General features: G+C 42.4%; 1 protein-coding gene across 2 annotated transcripts in view; it reads right to left on the minus strand.

Moving 5' to 3' along the window:
* The window catches only part of EBF4 (EBF family member 4), a 57,842-nt gene that overhangs the window by 24,259 nt on the left and 9,206 nt on the right, over positions 1-24,377 (minus strand). For both annotated transcript variants that reach the window (XM_078057028.1, XM_036093161.2), the window contains 5 exons: positions 21,982-22,138; positions 21,701-21,764; positions 21,460-21,515; positions 19,796-19,869; positions 18,715-18,783 (listed from right to left, as the gene is read on the minus strand). In XM_078057028.1, coding sequence (XP_077913154.1) covers positions 18,715-18,783; positions 19,796-19,869; positions 21,460-21,515; positions 21,701-21,764; positions 21,982-22,138 — 420 coding nt within the window. The remainder of the gene's footprint in view (positions 1-18,714; positions 18,784-19,795; positions 19,870-21,459; positions 21,516-21,700; positions 21,765-21,981; positions 22,139-24,377) is intronic.

Consider the following 24,377-nt stretch of genomic DNA (forward strand, 5'->3'; position numbering starts at 1 on the left):
ACAAGGGAATAGGAGACTTGAACAATCCTCCTTATTGCCTCTCATACAATAAATGAGCTACATTTCACATGAACACTTTCAAGACTTAGCATCATAAAAATTTCATTTTCACCCAGGTTAATCTGAATTAAACATGATCTCAATAAATATGACACACAATCAATAGAGTGGAAGGCAACTTAAAGAATGGGAGAAAATATCTGCAAATCATATATCTGAAGAAGAGTTAATATCCAGAATATATAAAGAACTCCTAAAACTCAATAACAACAAAAACCAAATAACCGAATGACAAAAATGCAAAAATGACTTTATAGAGATTTCTTCAGAGATGATGTAGAAATGGCCAACAAGCATCTGAAAAGATGCTTAACATCACTTATCATTAGAGAAATGCAAATAAAAACAATGAGATATTGAGGGACCTGGCTGGCTCTGTTGGTAGAGCATGTGATTCTTGATCTTGGGGTTGTGAGTTTGAGCCCCACACTGGGTGTAGAGATTATTTAAAATAAAAAATCTTAAAAAAAAAAAGACAATGAGATATCATCTCACACTCATTAGGATGGCTACTATAAAAAAAAGTGTTGGTGAAGAAGTGGAGAAATTAGAACCCTTGTCCATGCTTGATGAAATTGTAGAATGGTGCAACTGTTATGGAAAACAGTATGGAGGTTCCTCAAAAGATTTAATAAAGAACTGTCATATGATCCAGCAATCCCATTTATGGTTATATATCCAAAGGGTAGGGTCTCAAAGAGATATTTTCACACTCATATTTATAGCAGCATTATTTATTATAGACAAAAAATGGAAGCACCCAAATGTTCATTGATAGATGAATGTGGTATATATGTAAAATAGAATACTATTCAGCCTTAAAAAGGTAGGAAATCCTGTTATATGCTACGACATGGATGAACCTTGAGGAGAGTATGTGAAGTGAAATAAGCCAGCTGCAAAAAGACAAATACTGTATGATTCTACTTATATGAGGTATCCAAAGTAGCCAGATTTAGAGAAACAGAAAGTAGAATGGTGGTACCAGGACTGGGGAGAGGGGGAAATGGGGAGTTGCTGTTTAACAGGTACAGAGTTTCAGTTTTGCAGAAAGAAAAAGTTCTGGAAATTTGTTGCCCAACAATGTGAATATATTTAACACTACTGAACTGTATGTTTTAAAATGATAAAGATAGTAAATTTTATGTTATGTCGTTTTTTACCACAATTAGAAAAATGACATCAGTAAGTAATTTTTTGATGACCTAGACAATGTAACTGTAAAGTTAATATAAAAAAATAATTAAGAATAGTTGGGGGGAGCACCTGGGTGGCTCAGTCGGTTAAGCGTCCAACTCTTGATCTCAGCTTGAGCGTCCAGCTCAGGTCATGATCTGAGGGTTGTGAGATCAAGTCCCATGTCAAGTCCATGCTTGGCACGGAGTCTGCTTGATTCTCTACCTCTCCCTCTGCTCCTCCCCCACACTTGCGCCTTCTCTCTCTCTCTCAAAAAAAAAAAAAAGAATAAAAGAATAGTTGGGAAAATTCTACAATATAAGAATAATGCAGAGGAGTACTAGATCTACCTGTTACTAAAAAATGTTATAAATATTCAAAATTAAAATAGCATCATATTCCCACATGAATAAATAGATTGGATAATGATATAGGATGGAAAGTCCAGAAATACAAATAATTACATTTAGAATATAGCATGGGTGATATTTACAATTGGCAGGGAAAGATGGATTATTCAATAATTGCTATTGGGACAATTAGAGCTATCAGAAAAAAACATAGGTGGACCCATATTTCTTTTTTTTTTTAAGATTTTGTTTATTTATTTGAGAGAGGGAGAGAGTGAGCCAGCAAGAGAGAGAGCACAAGCTGGTGGGAGAGGCAGAGGGAGAGGGAGAAGCAGGCTTCCCACTGAGCAGGGAGCCGCATGCGGGGCTCAATCCCAGAACCCTGGGATCATGACCCGAGCTGAAGGCAGATGCTTAACAGACTGAGCCACTCAGGGGCCCCTAGGTGAACCCATATTTCCTAACTTTAACCAGGGTAAATTCCAAATGGATGATTTCCTCTTCCAGTATTATGTTAGATTACATATCTTTAAAGTGCCTTCCTGGGGCACCTGGGTGTCTCAGTCAGTTAAGTGTCTGACTCTTGATCTCAGCTTAGGTCTTGATCTCAGGGTCATGAGGTCAAGCCCTGAGTTGGGCTCCACACTGGACATGAAGCCTACTTAAAATAAACAAATAAATAAATAAATGAATAAATAAATAAATAAAGTGCCTTCCCAATACGACCATATCCTGAAGTTTATCTAAAAGGTAAGGAAAATCTCCAAGGATTTAAAAAAAGAAACAAACCCAAAACAAGAAGTTGAAATCTAAGTGGGAGCTATGAGCTATGAGCTAGCACAAATATTAGGGTTGTACTGGTGTCAAACGGCAATACGAACACACTGGGATGGAGAACAGGGACCACTAGATGAGGGCCCTGAATCCTCTGAGGAACCTAGAAAGGTCCCAGTTTGGCAGCACTGCCTATTCCCGGTGGAATCAAACATATCCTTCCAGAGGAAAGTGTAGCCTATTCTGGCCCTGATGTGATTCAACCAAATACGAGTTAAAATAATCACTACCACAATAATAACAACAAAAACACCAAAGAAACAAGCCATCATGAATAAGAGTCAGCAGAAGTAATGAACAACAGATATAGAACCCAAGGTCTTCTGATATTGGAATTATCAAGTACTGAACGTAAAATAACCACAAATATTTTAAAGAAATAAAAAGTTAATTAAAAAAATGAGTAAGCACCAAGAGACCTTCCCAAGTAACCAGACATAGTTGAAAAAGAACTAAATAAAACTTTTAGAAATGGAAAATAAAATCACTGCAATCAGTAGCTCCCTGGATAAATTAAACAATAGTTTAGATACAACTAAAGGGAATTAGTAAACGAGGAGATGAATAAAAAAGAATTACCCAGAATGCAGTACAAAGAGAAAAATAGGTCAGACATATAAAATTGTTTAGGATATATGGAGGACAGAATTAAAGGTCTAAATTGGAGTGTCATTTGAAGTGCTGTAAGGAGAAAAGAGAGAATATAACTGAGATGTAACATTAGGCAAAGGCTGAGAAATTTCTAGAAGTGATGAAAGATATAAATCCACAGATACAAGAATATCAACAAATTCTAAGCAGGATTAAAAAAAAAAAATTCACAACCAGACAAATTAGAGTAAACTGAAGAACTCCAAAGACAAAGAGAAGCTCTTATATACAGACAGAGAGGAAAGGGAGTTTACTGACAGAAGAATGACAGTTATGCTGCACTTTTCAACAGCAGCAATGGAAGCATTTTCAAAGTGCTAAGTAAAAAAAATAACTATCAATCTAGAATTATGTTCCCAGGAAAGCCACCTTTCAAGAAACACAGTGATATAAAGACACTGATAGTAAAACAAAAGTGAGCATGCTGTTTACCACCACAGACCTTCACTAAATTAGGAACTTCTAAAAGATGTACTTCAGAAGAAGAGAAAGGGACCCCAGAGGAAGTTGTAAGATGCAAGGAAAAAAAAAAAGATAAGCAAAAAAAACCCCTGATAAATCTAAAGAAAAAAATTTCATACATAATTAAAAATATTAACAATGTGTGGAATTTTGAAAGAATTAAAATTCTGGGCCACATATCTTATAAATAGGGCAGGGGTAATAAAATGGCCTGAGATCAGTGGTGAGCTGGTAAATATTTAACAATCATTTTTGGTGGGGGGGAACCCATGATTTATGTTTTTGATTTCCATGATTATATATGTTCCCTCTGTGGCTGATTTTAAGCTACCCATGTGATGTCACTGAATATGGAGTTGAAAAGAGATACTAATAATTAGCTCTTGTGAACTGGTATGAGCCAGCTCCAGCACACCACCATCCAAGATTCTAGTATTAGGAAAGAAATTATGACTTTGTTAAGAATACATAGTAAATTTTGAGGGTAGTAACTAAAAGAATAGAAATTAAGGGAATAAACTTCTAAACCAGTAGAAGGGAAAATGCAATAAGAAACACATACACTACATCACAAAATTCTCAATTTTTTATATAGCAAGAGAGGAAAACAAAGAAACACAGAAGAGGTGGAACAAATAAAAAGCACAAAGTAAGATGGTAGAATATAGTTGAAATAAATAAATAATCTCAATAAAGAAAATGGACTTAATTTGCCAGTTAAAAAACAGACTGGAGGGGCACTTGGGTGGCTCAGTCGTTAAGCGTCTGCCTTCAGCTCAGGTCATGATCCCAGGGTCCTGGGATCGAGCCCCGCATCGGGCTCCCTGCTCAGCAGGAAGCCTGCTTCTCCCTCTCCCACTCCCCCTGCTTGTGTTCCCTCTCTCACTGTGTCTCTCTCTGTCAAATAAATAAATAAAATCTTTAAAAAAATAAAAATAAAAAAAATAAAAAACAGACTGGATTTAAAAAAAAAAATCCAGCAATATGCTGTTAAAAGAGAAATACTTGAAACATAAGGACACATAATGGTTGAAAATAAAGGATGAATAAAAGTGTATGATGCAAGCCATTTGCAACGACGTGGATGGAACTGGAGAATGTTATGCTGAGCGAAATAAGTCAATCAGAGAAAGACATGTATCATATGACCTCACTGAAATGAGGAATTCTTAATCTCAGGAAACAAACTGAGAGTTGCTGGAGTGGTGGGGGGTGGGAGGGATGGGGCGGCTGGGTGATAGACATTGGGGATGGTATGTGCTATGGTGAGCGCTGTGAATTGTGCAAGACTGTTGAATCACAGATCTGTACCTCTGAAACAAATAATACATTATATGTTAAAAAAAAAAAAAGACGAAGAAGATAGCAGGAGGGGAAGAATGAAGGGGGAGGAAATCTTAGGGGGAGATGAACCATGAGAGATGATGGACTCTGAAAAACAAACTGAGGGTTCTAGAGGGGAGGGGGGTGGGAGGGTGGGTTAGCCTGGTGATGGGTATTAAAGAGGGCACGTTCTGCATGGAGCACTGGGTGTTATACACAAATAATGAATCATGGAACACTACATCAAAAACTAATAATGTAATGTATGGTGATTAACATAACTAATAAAAAAAAGTGTATGATGCAAATATAACCAAAAATAAGTTAAGAGAGCCTGTAAATAATATCAGATAAAACGGACTTTAAAGCAAAATATATATTAGAAATAAAGGACCAATAAATGCCGATAAAAAGTTCAACCCAGAAAAAAGTTATAAGATTTTAAAACTTGTCCACACTCAATAAAATAGTCAATAATATACATATATATTATTAATTACATATTGTATATATTAATCTCCCACATGAACTTTTGACCTATCTTTGTGGGTTCCATCAATTTTTGATATTAATATATATAAATTTTGATATGTATATATAAAAAAAATTGGTGAAGCCCACAAAGATAAGCTGAAAGTTCATGTGAAGATTATAACCTCATCTCTCAATTTTTAATAGGTCAAGCAGACATAGATAAAGACAGATCTGGACAACACAGTTAACAATCTTGATTTAGGGGTGCCTGGGTGGCTCAGTTAAGCTTCTGCCTTCAGCTCAGGTCATGATCCCAGGATCCTGGGATTGAGCCCTGCACTGGGGGTCCCTGGTCAGAGGGGAGTGTGCTTCTCCCTCTTGCTCCCCCAAGTCATGCTCACTTTCTCTCTCACTCATTCTCTCTCTCTCAAATGAATAAAATCTTTAAAAAAAATCTTGACTTAATGGACATATATATAAAGTGGTGGACCTATTAGACACACAATTAGGTTAGAAATTAGTAACAAAAATAAATAGAGGGCGCCTGGGTGGCTCAGTTGGTTAAGCGACTGCCTTCGGCTCAGGTCATGGTCCTGGAGTCCCGGGATCGAGTCCCACATCAGGCTCCCTGCTCAGCGGGGAGTCTGTTTCTCCCTCTGACCCTCCTCCCTCTCATGCTCTCTGTATCTTGTTCTCTCTCTCTCAAATAAATAAATAAAATCTTAAGGAAAAAAAAATAAATAGAAAACACCACATGTTTGGGAATTAAAAAACACACTTCTACTTCTGCTTCTAACCAAGATAGAGTAACAGAGACCACATTTACCTGTGTCCTGAAAACAAAACAAAACAAAAGAAAACAAAACAAACCAGACAAAATGCACAAAACATTTTTCAAGGTAATAGACATCAGACAACAAAAGACAGTGATCTCTAAAAGATGGGAAATAGGGGCGCCTGGGTGGCTCAGTCGTTAAGCGTCTGCCTTCGGCTCAGGTCATGATCTCAGGGTCCTGGGATCGAGCCCCACATCGGGCTCCCTGCTCAGCGGGAAGCCTGCGTCTCCCTCTCCCACTACCCCTGCTTGTGTTCCCTCTCTCGCTGTGCCTCTGTCAAATAAATAAATAAAATCTTAAAAAAAAATAAATAAAAGATGGGAAATAAATGAGGTGAACATGACAAATGTCTCACTATATTGCTTTAAGAGTTTCCAGACCACAGCACAGGAGGGGGAACTGAGGCAGAGCCTAGCAGACCCCAGAATTGAGGAGATGTACTGAGAGTCCAGAGACCAAGGTAGCTAGACTTCATAGGATAGAGCCTCATAGAGGAGAGAGGTACATAGAAAGAGAAACCAGAAACTTGTGAAGGGTCCCCCTTGAGTATTTAGTAGAGTACTGATCAGTGTGTTCATATGAAGAAATTACCCAAGGCCAAGGAAAGAACTCCCAAAAGGAATATAGAGAACAGTCCTAGTGCTTGAATAGAGATGGGAATAGTGCCTGTTTCTACTAGCTAGACTTGAAAAACTCATAATTCATGGGATAATGGGTAGAGTACTCAAGAAGGTCTTACTTTAGTAGTGGGGAATAATTAGTCCTAGACTAAGTATTGCTGTGGAACCATCTAATAAATCATGGAATCAAGACTCAAAAAGTTCAAACTATTTCCAAGTAACTTAACTGCATCCCAGGACAAAGCTCAAGAAGATTTATAGGAATACAAAAATATCCAACACCCAACAAGGAAAAATTCATAATGTCTGGCATCTAATTACAGAATGCCAGGCATGCCAAGATGCAAAAAAATAAGACACATAATAAGAATAATCAATCAACTGAAATAGAATAGACACAGATGTTAGAAGCTGCAGAAAAAGTCATTAAAAGAGTAGTTATAACAGTATTTGTTAAATTCAAAAATTTAAGTAGAGACATGGAAGATATATAAAAAAAGATACAAATCAAACTTGTAGAGATGAAAACTACAACGTTTAAGATAAAAAAATATATTGTTTGGATTAACAACAGATGAAACAGTGCCAAAGAAAGGATTAGTGAACTTGAGGCATGGCAGTAGAAACTATCCAAAATGAAAAACAAAACAAACAAAACAAAATCCCCTAAAATGAAATGTGAGTGAGCTGCAGGACAACCTCAGCAGTTTAGTATTTGTAATTGGAGTAATTGGTGTTCCCAAAGGAGTGGGGCCACGGGGATGATGCACAGAAAAATACTTGAGAAAATAATGGTAAAAAACTTTCCAAAAAGGGGCGCCTGGGTGGCTCAGTTGGTTAAGCATTTGCTTTTGGCTCAGGTCATGATCCCAGGGTCCTGGGATCAAGCCTCACATCGGGCTCCCTGCTCAGCGGGGAGTCTGCTTCTCCCTCTCCCTCTCCCTTTGCCCCCTCCCCCGCTCACACTGTCTCTCAAATAAATAAATAAAAATCTTAAAAAAAAAAAAACTTGCCAAATGTAATGAAAACTGTAACCTCATAGATCCAAAAAGATCAATGAGCTCCAAGCACATGAAATATGAAGAAAAACTACACAAGACATATCATAATCAAGTTGTTAAAAATGAATAATAAAGGGGCACCTGGGTGGCTCAGTCGATTGGGCATCCAACTCTTGATTTTGGCTGGGGTCATGATCTCAGGACCGTGGGATTGGGCCCTGTGTCGGGCTCTGTGCTCAGCACAGAGTCTGCTTGTCCATCTCCCTCTGCTCCTCCCCCCACTCTATCTCCAAAGTAAATAAATAAAATCTTGAAAAAAATGAATAATAAAGAGAAAAATCTTAAAAGCAGCCAGAGATAAAAGACATGTTTATGTACAGAAGAACAAAAATAATGATGGTATCAGATTTCTCATCAGAAATGCCAGAGAGAAAACAGTGGAACACCTTAACAACAAAAGTCAATCTAGAATTCCATACCCAGTTAAAATACAAACAAATATTAAAGGATGCCCTTCAGACATAAGAAAAATGGAAATCTGGGTCTACAGAAAAGAATGAAGAGCAATGGTAGAGAGAGAAATGGTGACTACATGGGCAAATGTATATTTTTCATATTTTAAAAATCTCTTTAAAAATAATTGACTGCTTAAACAAAAATATCCATGTATTGTGGATTTTATAACATATAAAAATAGAATTCATGACAATAGCATAATATGCATGAAGTGGTATAACTGGAAGTAGGCTACAATAACTGAAAGGTGTGTACTTTAAGTCCTAAAGCAATCACTAAAATAACAAAATACTTTTGCTAATAAGCCAACAAAGGAAATAAATGAATTAATAATAAAAAATACTTGAATAATCTAAGAGAATGGAAAAAAAAAGAACTAAGAAGAGAACAGAAAACAAACAGAAAGAAAATATCAAGACAGACTCAAACATAACCGTATCAATAATTACATTAAATATATAAGTGGCCTAAATTGTTGAATTTGTCAGCATAAAATTGTTCATAATATTCCCAATCTATTTAATATCTCTAGAATCTATAGTGATGTCACCACTCTCATTTCTGATATTGGCAAACTGTGTCTTCTCTCTTTTTTTTTCTGATCAGTCTGGCTATAGGTTTAACCATTTTATTGATCTTCTAAAAGAACCAGCTTCTGGTTTCATTGATTTTCTCTATTGTTTATCTGTTTCGTATTTTGATATTTATTAGTTCTTTTCTTCTGTTTACTTTGGATTTAATTTCATCTCCTTTTTCTGGTTTCCTAGAACAAAAGCTGAGGTCACTGATTTAAGATTTTTTAGCTATGACATCAAAAGCATAGTACATAAAAGAAAAAAATTTATAAACTGGACTTCATGAAAATTTAAAAACTTGTATTCTTCAAATAACACTGCTAGGAGAATGAAAAGACAAGTCACCGCCTGGGAAAAAATTTTTGTAAAATAGATATCTGACTTGTATCCACAATATATAAAGAACTCCTACAACTCAGTAATAAGAAAACAACACAATAAGAAGGGAGATGATGGTGGAATATTTGAACAGATACTTCTTCAAAGAAAATATATGGATGGCAAATAAGCACATGAAAAGATGTTCAACATCACCAGTCATTAGGATGTATAAATTAAAACCACAATGAGATACCACCACACATCTATTAGAATGACTAAAATTAAAAAGATAGACTGTTCTCATGCTGATGGGAATACAGAGGAACTACAACTCTCATACACTGCTGGTGGGAATGTAAAATGGCACAACCACTTTGGAAATCAGTTAGGTAATTACTTATAAAGTTAAACATACTTTTACCATAAGATCCAACCATTCCACTCCTAGGATTTTACCCAAGAGAAATGAAAGCATTTGTCCATAAAAGGACTTGTACATAAATGTTTGTAAAGCTTTATTTGTAATAGCTATAAATTGGAAACAACCCAAATGTCTATCAAGAGGTGATGGCACAAAATAATTTTGCTATATTCATACAATGGAATACCACTCAGGAATAAAAAAGAAATGAGCTATTGATACATGCAACAACATGGATGAAACACACAAAAAAGATTAAGCTGAGTGCAAAAACCTAGACAAAAAAAAGCACACACTGTATAATTTCATTTATATAAAATTTTACAAAATGCAAACCAATCTATAATGACAGAAAGCAGAGAAATGGTTGCCTGAGGATAGAGGTAAGGGGAGAGAGGAAGAGATTCCAAGGGGGCATGCGGAAACTTTTAGGGATGAAGGATATGTTCACTATTTTAATTGTGGTGATGGTTTCATCAGTATATACATATGTCAAAACTTTTCAAATTGTATACTTTATGTGCATTTTATTGCATACCGATTATACCTCATAAAGTTAATTGAAAAATAAAGAATAAGGAAACACACCTCTAACTATCCCATGAATTGAAAAAGAAGTCGTAACAGAAATTTAACAATCCTTGAAACTGAGTGGTAATAAAAATATGAGATGTGAAAATGTGCGATACAGGAAAAGTAGTATTTTAAGGAAATATGATAGCCTTGAACACCTGGGTGGCTCAGTCATTAAGCGTCTGCCTTCGGCTTGGGTCATGATCCCAGGGTCCTGGGATCGAGCCCCATGTCGGGCTCTCTGCTCCACAGGAAGCCTGCTTCTCCCTCTCCCTCTGCCCCTGCTTGTGTTCCCTCTCTCGCTGTGTCCCTCTCTCTGTCAAATAAATAAATAAAATCTTTGGAAAAAAAAAAGAAAGAAATATGATAGCCTTAAATGATTGTATTAGTAAGGAAGAAGGTCAGTGATTAATGAGCTAAGTATCCAACTCAAGAAATTAGGAAAAAACAAAATAAACCCAATGAAAGAAGAAGGGAGAAAATAAAGATAAATGCAGAATTAATGTAATGCATGGCAAACACACATTAGAAAAAGATCAATAAAGCTAAAAGTTAGTTTATATATATATATATTTAAAGATTTATTTATTTATTTGAGAGAGAGAGAGAGCATGAGCAGGAAAGGCAGAGGGAGAGGGAGGGAGAATCCCAAGCAGACTCCACGCTGAGTGTGGAGCCCGATGTGGGGCTCCATCTCACAACCCTGAGATCATGACCTGAGCCAAAACCAAGAGTTGGACACTTAACCTACTGTGCCACTCAGGTGCCCCTAGAAATCAGTTTTTAGAAAAGACTAATAAAAGTGACAAATTGCTGGCAAAACTTATCAAGGAGAAAGATATGCGTCAAACAATATCAAGAATGGAAAAAGTTCATAGCTAAAAATACAACAGAGATCAAAAAGATAAGCGAACATCATGAACAACTTTATGGAAACAAATTTGAAAACTTAGGTACAATGTACAAATTCCTTAAAAAATATAACTCACCAAAACAGAGTAAAAAAGAAATAGAAGGCCTGAATTATCTATGACCATTTAAAAAAAAACGAATCTCCTTCTCATCCCCACAAACTCAAGGCAAATTATAATGAATTTTCAAGTAACAAATCATTCCAAACTTACACAAACTCATCCAGCAAATAGTAAAAGAAAGAACTATGCCTCTTTTAATTATTTGAGGCTGGTATATCACTAACTGTCAAAATCATACCTGGACATTATAAGATAATTACAAGCCAATCACTGTTGAACATAAATGCAAAAACTAAAAATGTTATTAACAATGCAAATCCTGCAGCATATAGAGAAGATAGTAAACCATTATCTAGTTAGGTTTATATCAGGAGTAATTCAGGATTAGGAAAACCATTAATGAAATTCAGTGCATTAATAATTTGAAGGAGAAAGGCTATCTCATCAATTCAATACATGCAGAGAAAAGCAATATGTGAAATGCAACATCCATTTATGATTTAAAAAATCCCCCAAAACAAAAAATCACTTATCAAACTTTTTTAACCTGATAGAGTATAGCTACCGAATGGCTACAGTTAACCATGTTTTTAATGGTGAAACGTTGGAAACATTTTCTTTAAAATAAAAAACAAGACAAGAATGCTATGGCCACTGCTTATATTCAATGCTGTACTTGAGGTTCTAGTCAGTGCAATAAAATAAGAAAAAAAAGGGGCGCCTGGGTGGCTCAGTCCATTAAGTGTCTGCCTTCAGCTCAGGTCATGATCCCAGGGTCCTGGGATCGAGCCCCGCATCAGGCTCCCTGCTCTGTGGGAAGTCCCTCTCCCACTCCCCCTGCTTGTGTTCCCTCTCTCGCTGTGTCTCTCTCTGTCAAATAAATAAATAAAATCTTAAAAATAAATAAATAAATAAATAAATAAATAAATAAATAAAATCTTAAAAAAAATAAGGATTGGATAGAAAAAAAACCAGTTATGGTTTGCATAAGATGGCTGTCTACACAGAAAAAGCAAAACAAATATAAAGACAAAGATCCACATGCAAATATCAATTGCATTTCTCTATACTATCAACAAAGAGTTAGAAAATATAACAAAAGATATAATTTGCAATAGCAACAAAAGATAAATTGTATTAGAAATAAGCTGCCCATACACCTGAAAGCCTCATTCTCTCTTCAAATCTTTCCTCAAACTCCACCTTCAATTTGGCCTACTGTGATCCCTCCATTTAAAAATCACATTTCCCTGACACCTAAATTCCTGATCAGTTTTATTTTTCTCTAGTTTTTCCACATATCACATTCTAACATACTTAGAATTATTGTTTTTGCCTATCTTCCCTGTGTCTTCTCCCTCCATGAGAACAGATATTTTTGTCTCTTTTGTTTACTCTGGTATTCTTAGAGCCTAGAACAGTGCCTTGTACATAGTAAATGCTCAATAAATGTTTATTGAATGAGTGAATTGAATGAAAAAAAGTAAGTGTGTGTGGCCTTTATTGAGAAAATTACAAAACTTTATTGAAAGGCATTAGGGAAAATATACATAAATAGAGAGATAAACCATATTCATGGATAAGAAGACTCAGTAGCATAAAGATGTGGATTCTCTTCCAAATTAATGTACAAGTTAATTGTAATATTAATCAAAGCCCTCAAAGATGTGTGTGTGTGTGCGCACGTGTAATTTTATAAGTGGATTCTAAAACTTATGTGGAAACACAAAAGACCAAGAAATGCAATACTCTTCTCAAGAACAAGGGAGGACAGGAGGCTTGCCCTACACACTTGTTTATATCATAATTATAAAGCTATAGTAATTAAAACAATGTGATGTTAGCACAGGGATTATCAAATAAATCAAAGGAACATAATAAATAGTCTAGAACCAGACCCACAAATAGAAGGAAACCTGATTTAGGACACAGATGGTGCCGCAGTTCAGTAGGAAAGGATGAGTTACTTAATAAATGATACTAGAATAATTAGTGATTCATAAGTAAAAACAATTACATTGATTCCTTAATTCATACCATGCCCCCAAATTAGTTCCACATGGGTTATAAACCTAAATGTAAAATGAAAAACTGTAAAACCTTTAGAAGAAAATATAGAAGAATATGTTTATGAATCAGCATAGGGAAAAATTTCTTAAATAAAACACGGAGTGAAAACCATGAGGAAAATAGTGGCAAGTTCAACTACATTGTGATACCTGAAATATACTTTCCTGACAAAGGATCAGTATCTAGGACTTATGAAGATCCATTTAAATCAGTATAAAAACTCCAAACAATTCAAAAGGAAAAATGGGCAAAAGACTAGCATATACTTAATAGGAGAAGTAATGCAAATAATAATAAACAAGTAAAAAGATGCTCAACTTCATTCGTAATCAGGAAAATGCAAATTAAGGCCCCCACAAAATTCCCTGTGTGGCCACTAAACTGGCCAAAATTAAGAAGTTCGACCTTAGTAAGGGTTGGTGAGGAGGTGGTGGGGAGCGTGGCTCAGGACAACCCAACCATCTTGGAAAATTGTTTGACATTGACTCCTAACGTTAATCATGTGCACACCCTATCACCTGGCCATTCCAGTGTTAGGCTTACATCCTAAACACACTCTTGCACCTGTTCAAATTAGAAGAGACAGACAAGAATGTTCAGGGCAGTTTTGCTTATAATAGCAAAAACAAAGTATGACCAACTATAAATACAGCAACAAAGAAAAATCTTAAAAATATAATGCTGAATTTAAAAAGAACACTTTAGAAGACTACTACAACACAATATTCTTTTTATAAAGTTAAAAACAAGCACAACTAGACATAGTGTTTACTGTATGTGGTAAATTATTTTTCAGAGAGTTGTGTGTGAACACACAACTCAATTTACTTATTACTTTTAGGAGAGGGGTAGGCAGTGGGATGAGATGGTGAAGGAACATAGAGGTGGCTTCAATAATATTTTTAATGTTCTAATTTTAAGTTTGTTGGTCAGGTCACAGGTGTACATTAATTATTATGCTTCATAACTTCTATTTTGTTATATTTTTCTTTTGTATGTATGATATGAGATACAATAACTTACATTTTTTTTCAAATGGACCAAATATTTAAATGTAAACAATGAAACCATAAAAGGACCAGAAGAAACCACAGGATAAATTTTTAAAAATAATTTTGGTGTGAGAAAGGCCTTTCCAAATATGACAAAAATCCAGTGTACTTAAAAGATTGAGGGGTTGGGCAAGTTTCACCCTAAGAAAAGTTACAAGATAACAACCAACTAAATCTGTGCGACTCATGCAAAGGGCTAATTTCCTTAATATATACTCCTACAAATCAATAACAAAAGTCAATCCTTCATAGGAAAAGAAGCAAAGGAAATGAAGAGATAGTTCCCAGAAAAGGAAATACAGAGAGTTTAGATACCTGAAAGCGTGCTCAACCTCAGAGTAAGAGAGATGAAATTCACCAGGATACCACAGTTCACTTTGATGATGGAGAAAGACAAAAAATGGTATGGTGGCCACTGCTTGTTGCAATCATTTCTCAATCCCAAGATCGCTTGCCTTCACTCCTTGAAGATTTTCCTGCAGGATCACTGTATGTACTCTTGAACAATGATCCTGTCATAATTCTTTGTGAATCAGTATCAACATAGATAGAGAATTCTTCCAAAACATTCTCCTCTGCATTCCTCAAGCATCTCTCCTTCAATGACCTTGTCTCTACCTTTCCTTGGCCACATCTTACTGATAAATGCAATCTCCCTGAATAATCCTGCCTACAGACCACCCATGGTCTAACCATCTTCTAAACTCCAGCTCAACCCCTTTCTGGTACCTCAACTCCAGTAATTGTTTGGCCCCATTAGAACCTACATTCCATTCATCCTGCCTTCTCTTCACCTTACCATATTCCTCTCCGTAGCCCTTAAATTTCTTGTTCCATTTTCGTGAACACCCTTTGCATATGCTTTTCACTCTCCTGCCCTCTTGTGTTTCCTGTACTCACCTGGCAAACCCTTACCTCTGCATATACGCGGCCACTCACCTGTCCTTCACCGGCACTCTCCTGCAGCTCAGCATGGCTGGAGACATTTCTCACTTTAAATTTATGACCCCAAACCTCAGGCAGGCCCTTAGTGCTGCTTGGCAATCACACGACATTTCCATGGTCCACTTACTCTCCTGGACGCCTGTTTTATGCCCTAGTGTCTCCTTCCCTATCCTCATGCTCAACTGTTGACCTGGCTTCCCATTTCACCGAGAAAACAAAGCAATCGAGAAAGGACATCTGCGGGCTCCCACATTGTATGTCCCTTTTGCCCCCTTCCGGGCCTAGGCTCTCTGACTTCCTTGCTCTGGCCATGGCTAGCTGTCTATGCTCCCAGCTAAACCACGCCCTTCACTGGCTACAGGACATGGCTCCAGCAATTTTCCCCTCCATCTCCTGCATCATCATTTCCCCCTTTCCTACTGGGTTTTCTCATCAGCATCTGAAGAAGCTGTATTTTTTTCTCTGGGCCTTACACTGTGCTCCTGCCACCACCTCACTTCTCTGATCCCTTTAGAGCAAAACTCCCAGAGTTCCTCTGTTCATTGCCTCCGGTCTCTCTTCTGTTCTCAGACACCTCTCCCACCAGACTTCTGTCCCTCCACTCTACTGAAATAGCTGTTGCTGAGGTCACCGATGTCCCCCTCATTGCTAAATGTAAGGGTCAATTCTTGGTCTTTTTATCATCTCCACAAGCGCCATTTGACGCAGTTGACTGTTGCCTCCTTTTTGGAATAGTTTTTTTTTTTTTTTTAAGATTTTATTTATTTATTTAACACAGAGAGAGAGGGAGAGAGCAAGCACAAGCAGGGGTAGCAGCAGGCAGGGGAGAAGCAGGCTTCCCGCTGAGCAAGGAGCCTGACGCGGGACTCGATCCCAGGACCCTGCGATCATGACATGAGCCGAAGGCAGATGCTTAACCGACTGAGCCACCCAGGCGCCCCAACCTTTTTGGAATAGTTTCTTATCTGGACTTCTAGAACACTCCAATCCTCTGATTTCCCTTTTACCTCCTTGGCTGTTCCTTGTCATTCTCTTTCACTGGCTCCACATCTCCATGGCCTCTAAACACTGGACACCCCAGGATTCAATTCCTGGACCTCTTCTGTTTTCTTTCAGCCTTCATTCCCTCGATGATTTCATTCATTCAGATTTAGATCCACAGCCTGGACCTTTCCCTCGAGATCTGTATTCATGTTTTCAGCTGCTTTTCATCACCCCCACGGACGTTTGGTAAGCATCTTAACACCAAACTCCTGATCTTCCTCCTCCCAAACCTGCTTGTCCTGAAATCTCTTCCTCCTCAGTAAATAGGAACTCTGTCTTTCTAGGTTGATCAGGTTAGACATCTGGGATAGGTCTTTGACTCCCTCCACTCTCTGTCACTTTGTCTCTCTTTCCATAACAAATCTCGTTAGTTCTGTCCATGAAATATGTCCAACCACTTCCTGCCACCACCTCCTAACACCCCCTCTATAACAGCCTCCACCTTCTCTCACCTGGATAACTGTACTGGCTTCCTAATTCATCTCCATGCTTCCACCCTTGCCTCCTACAGGTCATCGGCAACACACGAGCTAGAGTGATCTTGCTAAAATATAAATCAGGTCATCTCATTCTTCTCAAACACCTCCCTGCCGCCCCTGGCTTCCATGCCATTCAGAATAAAAGCCAAAGTCCTTATAATGGTCTATATGCAACTTACAAGGCCCTGTCTGCATGGGCTTGCCTTCCTCTCACCCCACCGTTGGTTCCCTGACACCATCTCCTCCCACTGTCCCCCTCGCTCCAGTCCCCTGTGCTTTCTTGCTGTTCCTTAAACACATCAGGTCTGCTCCTGCCAAGAATATTCTTCCCCTGGGTTCAAACATGGCTCACTCCCTTCCTTCCTTCAGGTCTTGGCTCAAGTGTCATCTTTTTAGGGAGGCTTTCCTTAAACACTCTAAAATTGCAATCCCCCCTTCCTCAACACTCTCTGATCTTTCCTGATGCTTGCTTTTTCTCCTTAGCTGTTACCACCATCTAACACAATCTATGTTTCATTCATTCCATTCACATCCATCTCCCCTACTAGATCGTAAGCCCATAAACACAAGCCTTTTGTCTGTTTTGGTCACTGCTTAATCCACAGAATATAGAAGAGACCCTGGCACAGAGTGAATATTAAAAAAAATTTTTTTTGTTGAATGAATAAACAATGTATTTAATTGGCCAGAGTGTGGGCAACAGGCATTCTCAAAACTGCTGGTACGAATACCAATTGGTGTAATTTCCGCAGAGGGCAAACTGACAATAACTATTAAAATTATAAACGCACATCTCCTCTGACCCAGCAATTCTGCTTCTATAATACCCTTCCTATGTGTGCACCTATGTGCAAAGTGACACAGGGACAAAGTAAGTCACTGCAGTGTATTTTATCTCCGAAAAGGAACAAAAACGGCCAAAATGTCCAGCAATGGCAGACTATTGAATGAAATTAGAGTTTATCCATACCATGGAATATTTTGCTGTAGCAAAAAAGAGGAAAGAGACTTCTTGTGTCCTGATATAACCTCGCAGATATACACGTTTCTTAGGAAAAAGGAAAGGTGCTTGCAAAGTACATTTTGTATGCCATCATTTTTAGAAACACAAAAGGAAACGTACAAAAAGAATATGTATCTATATTTTCTTGTCTATGGGCAGACAATGTCAAGAAAGATGCCCAAGAAACTACTAACAAAGGTTGCTTATCTGGAGGGCAATGATGGGTGAGATGCCGAGGTGGCAGCCTTCTTGCTATAAACTCTTCTAAACTTGAATTTTTGCTCCTGTGAATGTGTTCTCTATTAAAAGGAGAATAAAGCAGGGTTTATGTTCCAATATGGAGCGATCTCTAAGATATATTGTTAGAAATTTTTAAAAAGCTACGGTATAAAAGTCTGCCGTACGTGGGGTCGGGGTGCTCTTTTGTACCTTTTGAATTTTGTACCTTACATATGCATTTGCTCTTCAAAAAGAAATAAAATAATTTTAAAAAATCATGGTGGGAGAATGCATTTTTACATGCATCACCTTGACAGTCCTGCGACTGAAACCTGCCAAGTATGTCCCCACTTTTCAAATGAAGGAAACGAAGTTCCGAGAAGTCAAGTCAAGCAGCGCAGAGGTGGAAGTGGAGCGGGGACTAGAACACGGCCTTCCTTCCCTGCGTTTCCCATACCAGCCCCTCCGGCCTCCCAGCGGCTCTCTGGGCTGGGGTTCACTTCCTCCCCACCCCGCCCCCACGCCCGGCCCCGGGGAGCAGAACTCGGAAGCCCAGCCCCCGGAAGTCTGCCACCAGGGGCTTCACGCAGAGGCAAGGGGGGGGCAGCTCCCTGGTGTCTGGCAGTTTTCTCTGCTTCCAGCCACCAATGGGGGGTGGGTGTGCCCACCCTCCCCGCCCCCCCACTCTGCGGTCAGCCCGCTGGGGCCTCCCAGGGCCTCCTCCCCAGCCCGTACCTGTCAATAATGACCGGGTCAGAGGGCGTCTCATTCCGGTTGCCACAGCTCTTCCGGTCACAGCACCGGCTGGGGGAAGAGGAGAGAGGGAAGGAGGAAGGGAACGAAGGAGAAGGGGGGTGCGTGTGTGTGTGTGTGCACGTGCGCACGCAAGCGTGCACACATGCGTCCGGTTGAGGATGCTGTGTCCTGTCTCTCAGTACGGAATCCCTGACCGGAGGACTCACTCCCAGGAGCCTGGGGGAGAAGGGTCCTTCGCAGGGACCTGGAGAGCCCAGTCCTGAATGTAAGGTGGGCCAGGAAACCCTTGTCCCAAAGGCATGCTGCTCCTGGAGGATTCAGGAAAGGCAGGCTGCAGGCCACCTCTGGGGTCTCTCTCTCATACAGCAAAGAGCTCGGAGTGTAAGCATGCAGCTCAGGAATTATCAGAAAGTGAAGCCCCGTGTAACCGGCACCCAGACCAAGAAAGACCACATGATCAGCGCCCCAGAAGCCTCCTCACGCCCCTGCCTTGTCACTACTCTTTCCAAAGGCAGCCAGTGTCCCGACCCGATTTTTGAACAGCCTTTTCTTTTCCATGCAGGAGGAACTGCTTCTCAGGACCCTGTAGGATGGGCATCTCCTGGGGAGACCGTCCCTAGAAAAGCCAAGCTCTGGGGTAACAGGGACCAGGAGCCAAGAGCTGAGTCTGCCCCACCCCCCCTCCCCTAGAGAGCACCCTGAGGCTCACCCAGGAGGCAGCAAAGTTTCCTCTCTCTAGCTTCTGAGCTGATCTGGGAGGCCCAGCCCTGCCCCCACTCCTCAGCAAGCCTCCCCTGAGCTTTATTAGTTAAGCTTTCCAGTGGTGGCAGGAGGCCTCTCTTACAAAAACACTTGGAGAAGCCACATAAACAGGCCAGGCTAATGGGGCCTCAAGGACCCTGTCTTCAGCCAGCACTGTGCTCAAGGGCCTCCTTAATCCCTCCTTGCCTCCCCCAACCAGGCTTCCCCAGGGAGCTGCGAGGAGGGGGGTGGCAGCAGTGGTCAGGGGTAGGGCCCAGTGGGGACCAAGGGGCAAAGGTGCAAGCGTCCCAAACCTCACCTGCACATGATTTCATGGGTGAGTAGCACTCGGCACATTTCAGGGTTCTTGTCCTGCCCCTCATAGATGATGGCCTGGGGGGAGAGGAGGAATGCACAGGCTCAAGGGGAAGGAGGCTGCTCTCAAGTCCAAGTGTAGGGGAGAGATGGGCCCTGCCCCAGGAAAGATCATGCCCTCCAGCTTGCTCTGGGGCGCCAAGAAGGCAAAACAGGAGCTGGGACCTGGGCTCCCCAAACCAGGACCCCCACCGGGGGCTGTGGTCAGCAAGAGTGGCATGAGGTAGGTCTATAGATTCTGTTTGTCCACAGGCAGCTTTTTCCAGAGCCAGCTCTGGGGCCGGGGAGGTCCCCAGGCCACAAGGTCAGGCTGTTGGTGGGGTAGACACACTCCTATCTCCACTGTTCCCATGTCCCTAGGGGACCTCGCCTCCTGCTCACAAGCACTGTCCCTCTGGGCTCTCCCCACCAGTCTCTCTTCCCATCCCAGGCCAGTGTGTCCCCCTTGTGCTGCTGGATCAGCCTCCCCACCAGTCCCCCTGCCTCCACTCTGCCCTGCAGCGGGGAGTGAGCTTCCTAAACTGCAGCTCTGGCTGCCCACTTTATGATCCCCTGTGCCTCCAGGCATCCCTTATTGGTGGGGTCCCTCTCTCTCTCTCTCTCTGGACCTTCTCCAACCCCTTCCACACTTGTCCCCACACAGTCCCACTGGCCGGCCACTCCCTGGTCTGCCTCCCACACCACAGTGACCACAGGCTTTCTAGAAACAAACCATTTCTCCTTCTGCCCTGGGATTGGGTGGAGGCTGCTGGAAGACTGTGGGAAAGCCGTCTCCACCTTGCATTCCAGGCCACTGATGGGCCTGTTTGTGACTCAGCCCGGCTCCTTACCAGCACGCATAACTTCTCTGAAAAGCCCTGAGATTTGCGGCCCTGCCTTGGGCAGGATCCATCAGGATTTACTCCGGTTTCAATTTCCCCAAGCTCGTGCTGCTGGCCTCTGAGCCTCCTGTGACCTTCCAGATCAGCAAGGTGCTAAGGATCTGCAGTAGAAGCTCTGGGACCCCACCCAGTCCCCTTTACTGGACCAGGGCACCCATCCCCCAGCTGTGGTTAGTGGAGGCTGCTAAGGCTTTCTCTTGAGAATTGCTCTCAGCAGATAGGAGCTGCCTAGCTTGGAAATGTCTGGAAGGTTATACTCTCCCCTTGGGAGTGGCCCCCAGCTAACGACTGACTGATACAGGGTACAGAATCCTGGCCTCCTTGCCTCAACGGGGCACGACTCTGGTGCCATTCCTTCTCTAGAGCTCCCTGGGGATCAGGGTGAGGCTAGACTCCCGCTGGGACCACATCCTTGCTGAGCCCTGCTCAGCCTTCTCTGTCCTGCTTGCCTCCCTCCCCTTCTCCCGAGAGCTTTACCCCTGCTTCCCAATAAAGCACATGCACCTGAACGCCCATCTAGGCTGGACTTCTAGGGGATGCCACCTAAGACAGGGCATTTGCACAAATACTGTCTTTTTCTAGATTGGAGGGCAAGGCCACACATCCTCCTGCCATAGGAGCTGGACCAGTGGGGATGGGGGGGGCGGGGGCAGGGATGAGGATGCTCACTCAGATGGGGTCCAAGAGGAGGGCAAGATGGGCCTGAGCATCCCGTGGGCGGGCTCACCTGCTTGGACATGGAGTCAATGAGGCGCACATAGAGGTCCTGCTCCGTCCGAAGTCCTAAAGGTGGGGAGGTGGAGAGGGCTTGCTGTGGCCTCTAATGACTGAACCACACTCCGCACCCTTCCCACCTGGAGCCAGGCCCTCCTCAGCCCCGAGGAATGGGCCACTATGTGTCACACAAGGTGCGGGGAACCTAGACCTCCTCTGGGCCCTGGCGGGAAGGGGCGGCGGGCCTCACTCACCATTGTTATACACCAGCCGGAGGCGGTAGTGGACCCCGTTGTTGGTCTTTTCAGCTCCAGGTTCCTGCATGGGGAGGACGCTCAGTGTCCCCACGGCTCCACCGACCTCCCCTCAGCCTGCCTGCCTAATCCCAGCCTCCCTCCCTCCCTTCTATCCCTCCCACCCGCTTCTCCCCCCCTCCACCGGCTGTCCATCCGTCCACCCCGTGGGAGGGGGTTCCCGGAAGCCCCCCTCCTCCCCCCACCCATGCTCTGGCCCCGTGAGCCCACGAGCCTCTCACTCGGTCCTTTTCCACGAAATCGATGAAGGCCGTGCGCTCCACCTCCACGGGCTGCCCCTGCCGGTCATACATGGCCAGCACGAAGTGGAAGAAGTTGGATTTCCTGAGGTTGGAGGGGGGCTGCTTCTCAAAATGTGCGCGCGCCAGGCCCACGCCGCTGCGAGGAGGAAAAGGGCTGGCAAACCACGGGACGGCGCCCTCCCTCTCCGGGGAGAAAGGCCCCGGGGCCTCCGACCAGGTGTGTGTGTGGGGGGCTGGTCAGGGCGCGGTGCTGATGCGGCAAGAGTCTGGGCCACAAATCAGATGGGATGGGCCCCTTCCACCCTTGCCAGGGATCTCGGTTCCAGACGCGGCTCCCCGGGCTGACGTCACCCTAGCCTGCTCCCTTGGGAACAAGGGGTGCAGCAGGCAGCAACCGGGGCACCCCTGCCAGGCCCCCTCCCAGGCTTTTCCCTGGGCCCCACATTTTGAAAGGCTGATCTCTAAAACCAAAGGTACGAACATCCCATCTAACTGACCAGAGGCTCCTGTGACTGCCCTTTAGAGCATCGGGGGCAGCTAGGAGGTTGTGGAACAAATAACCCAGGGTACCCCAGCCCACGACCGCGTTCGTGAACCTGTGGCATCGTCTAGGAGATGGTGGTGATGTCCCTCAGGCTCTCAGAGACATTAAACTGGCTCAGGGCCACTAGTCTGCCCAGCCCGGACCCTGGGCTGAAGGCAGGGGGTGCACCCCCAGGTGTACAGGGACCGGCCTTCACACAGTGGGAAAGATATACACTGGCTCCCTTGGGCAGAAGGACCTTCTGGTTTAGCCTCGCCAAGGGCTGTCTCCTAGCTCATCAGAAATGGCTCGTAGGGCGCCTGGGTGGCTCCGTAGGTTAAGTGTCTGCCTTCGGCTCAGGTCATGATCCCGGGATCCTGGGATCGAGCCCCGCATCGGGCTCCCTGCTCAGCAGAGAATCTGTTTCTCCTTCTACCCCTTCCCCCTCTTTGTGATTTCTCTCTCTCATGTTCTGTCTCAAATAAATAAATAAAATCTTAACCAAAAAAAAAAAAAAAGAAGAAGAAGAAGAAAAGAAATGACTCCTAGAAGGGGCGCCCCGCTGGCTCAGTCGGTGGAGCATGCGAATCTTGATCTCAGGGTTGTGGGTTCGAGCCCCACCATGGGTATAGAGATTACTTAAAAATAAAGTCTTAAAAAAAAAAAAAGAAAAGAAAAAGAAATGATTCCTAGAAGCAAGGCCCCGGCAAGAGCAGGAGGAGAAAAACAAAGGCCCGATTCACCAAGTATTTCCTCAGCCCCAGCGATATACCAAGCCCCAGACACACGGCACTGAGTGGGGCCAGAATTAAATGCCTGGAAAGGAAGAACTAGATATAGAGAGCTATAACACAAGACAAAGTGGTGGTTGCCCCCCAAAAGATGTTACATACAAAAAAAAAAAAACCTACAACCAAACCAAACCAAAACAAAAAAAACCAATGTATAGAAGCAAAGGAAGAAAAAAATGAATTCTTTCTGTGAGAGATGAGGGGAAGCCTCCATGGAGATGGTGGCTTTTCCCCTGGTTCTTGAGGAATGAGTAGGAGCTCAACAGTTACGGCAGGCAAAGGGGCAGAACGAACAGTATAAGAAATGGCTGTGGGTGGGAAGGTTGGTGTCGCTGGACCACAGATTTTAGAAAGTTAAGTGAAGAGAAGAAAAAGTTGCATTAGAAGTGCCAAGTCTGGAGAGACACAAAAACCAGGCCACGAGTTCAGACTGTCTCCTCTGGGCCAAGGTCTTGAAAAGAGTGTTCCTTAGGTCTCTCATGGCCTCAGATGCTCCCTCTACAAAAGACAGCTATGGCCACCATTGCTGGGAAATGAGGCTTCACAGCGTGCACAAGTGTATGTAGGGGGCCCTGGGACGCCCTCCAGGAATAGACTCTGCTTGGCTCAGGCTGGTGCTCCCCATGTGTGGTAGCCAAGATGGTGCCCCATGATCCCCACTTCCTGGTATTTATGCTGTTGTGTAGTCCCCTCCCAGACTGTATCAGGGTTGTTCTGTGTGGCCAGTAGAATATGGAACAAGTGACAGCATATGATTTCTAAGGTTAGGTCATAAAAGACATGGTGGCTTCAGCCTTGTTCTGTTGGATCAGCCACCAGGGCAAAGCTGGCTGCCATGTGGTGAGGACACTCGAGCAGCCTTGTGGAAGGTCTACATGGAGAAGAACCAAGGTCTCCTGCCCACAGCCAGCACTTAGGTTGTCAGCGGTGTGAATGAGCCACCTTGGAAGAAGACCCACCAGCTCCAGCGAAGCCTTCAGATGACTGCAGCCTCAGGAGAAGCCCGAGCTGCTCCCTCACTCCTGACTCCCGAGAAACTGTGTGAGGTAATGGGTGTTTGT

Source organism: Halichoerus grypus, chromosome 10 (genome assembly GCF_964656455.1).
Source record: "Halichoerus grypus chromosome 10, mHalGry1.hap1.1, whole genome shotgun sequence".
NCBI lineage: Eukaryota > Metazoa > Chordata > Mammalia > Carnivora > Phocidae > Halichoerus > Halichoerus grypus.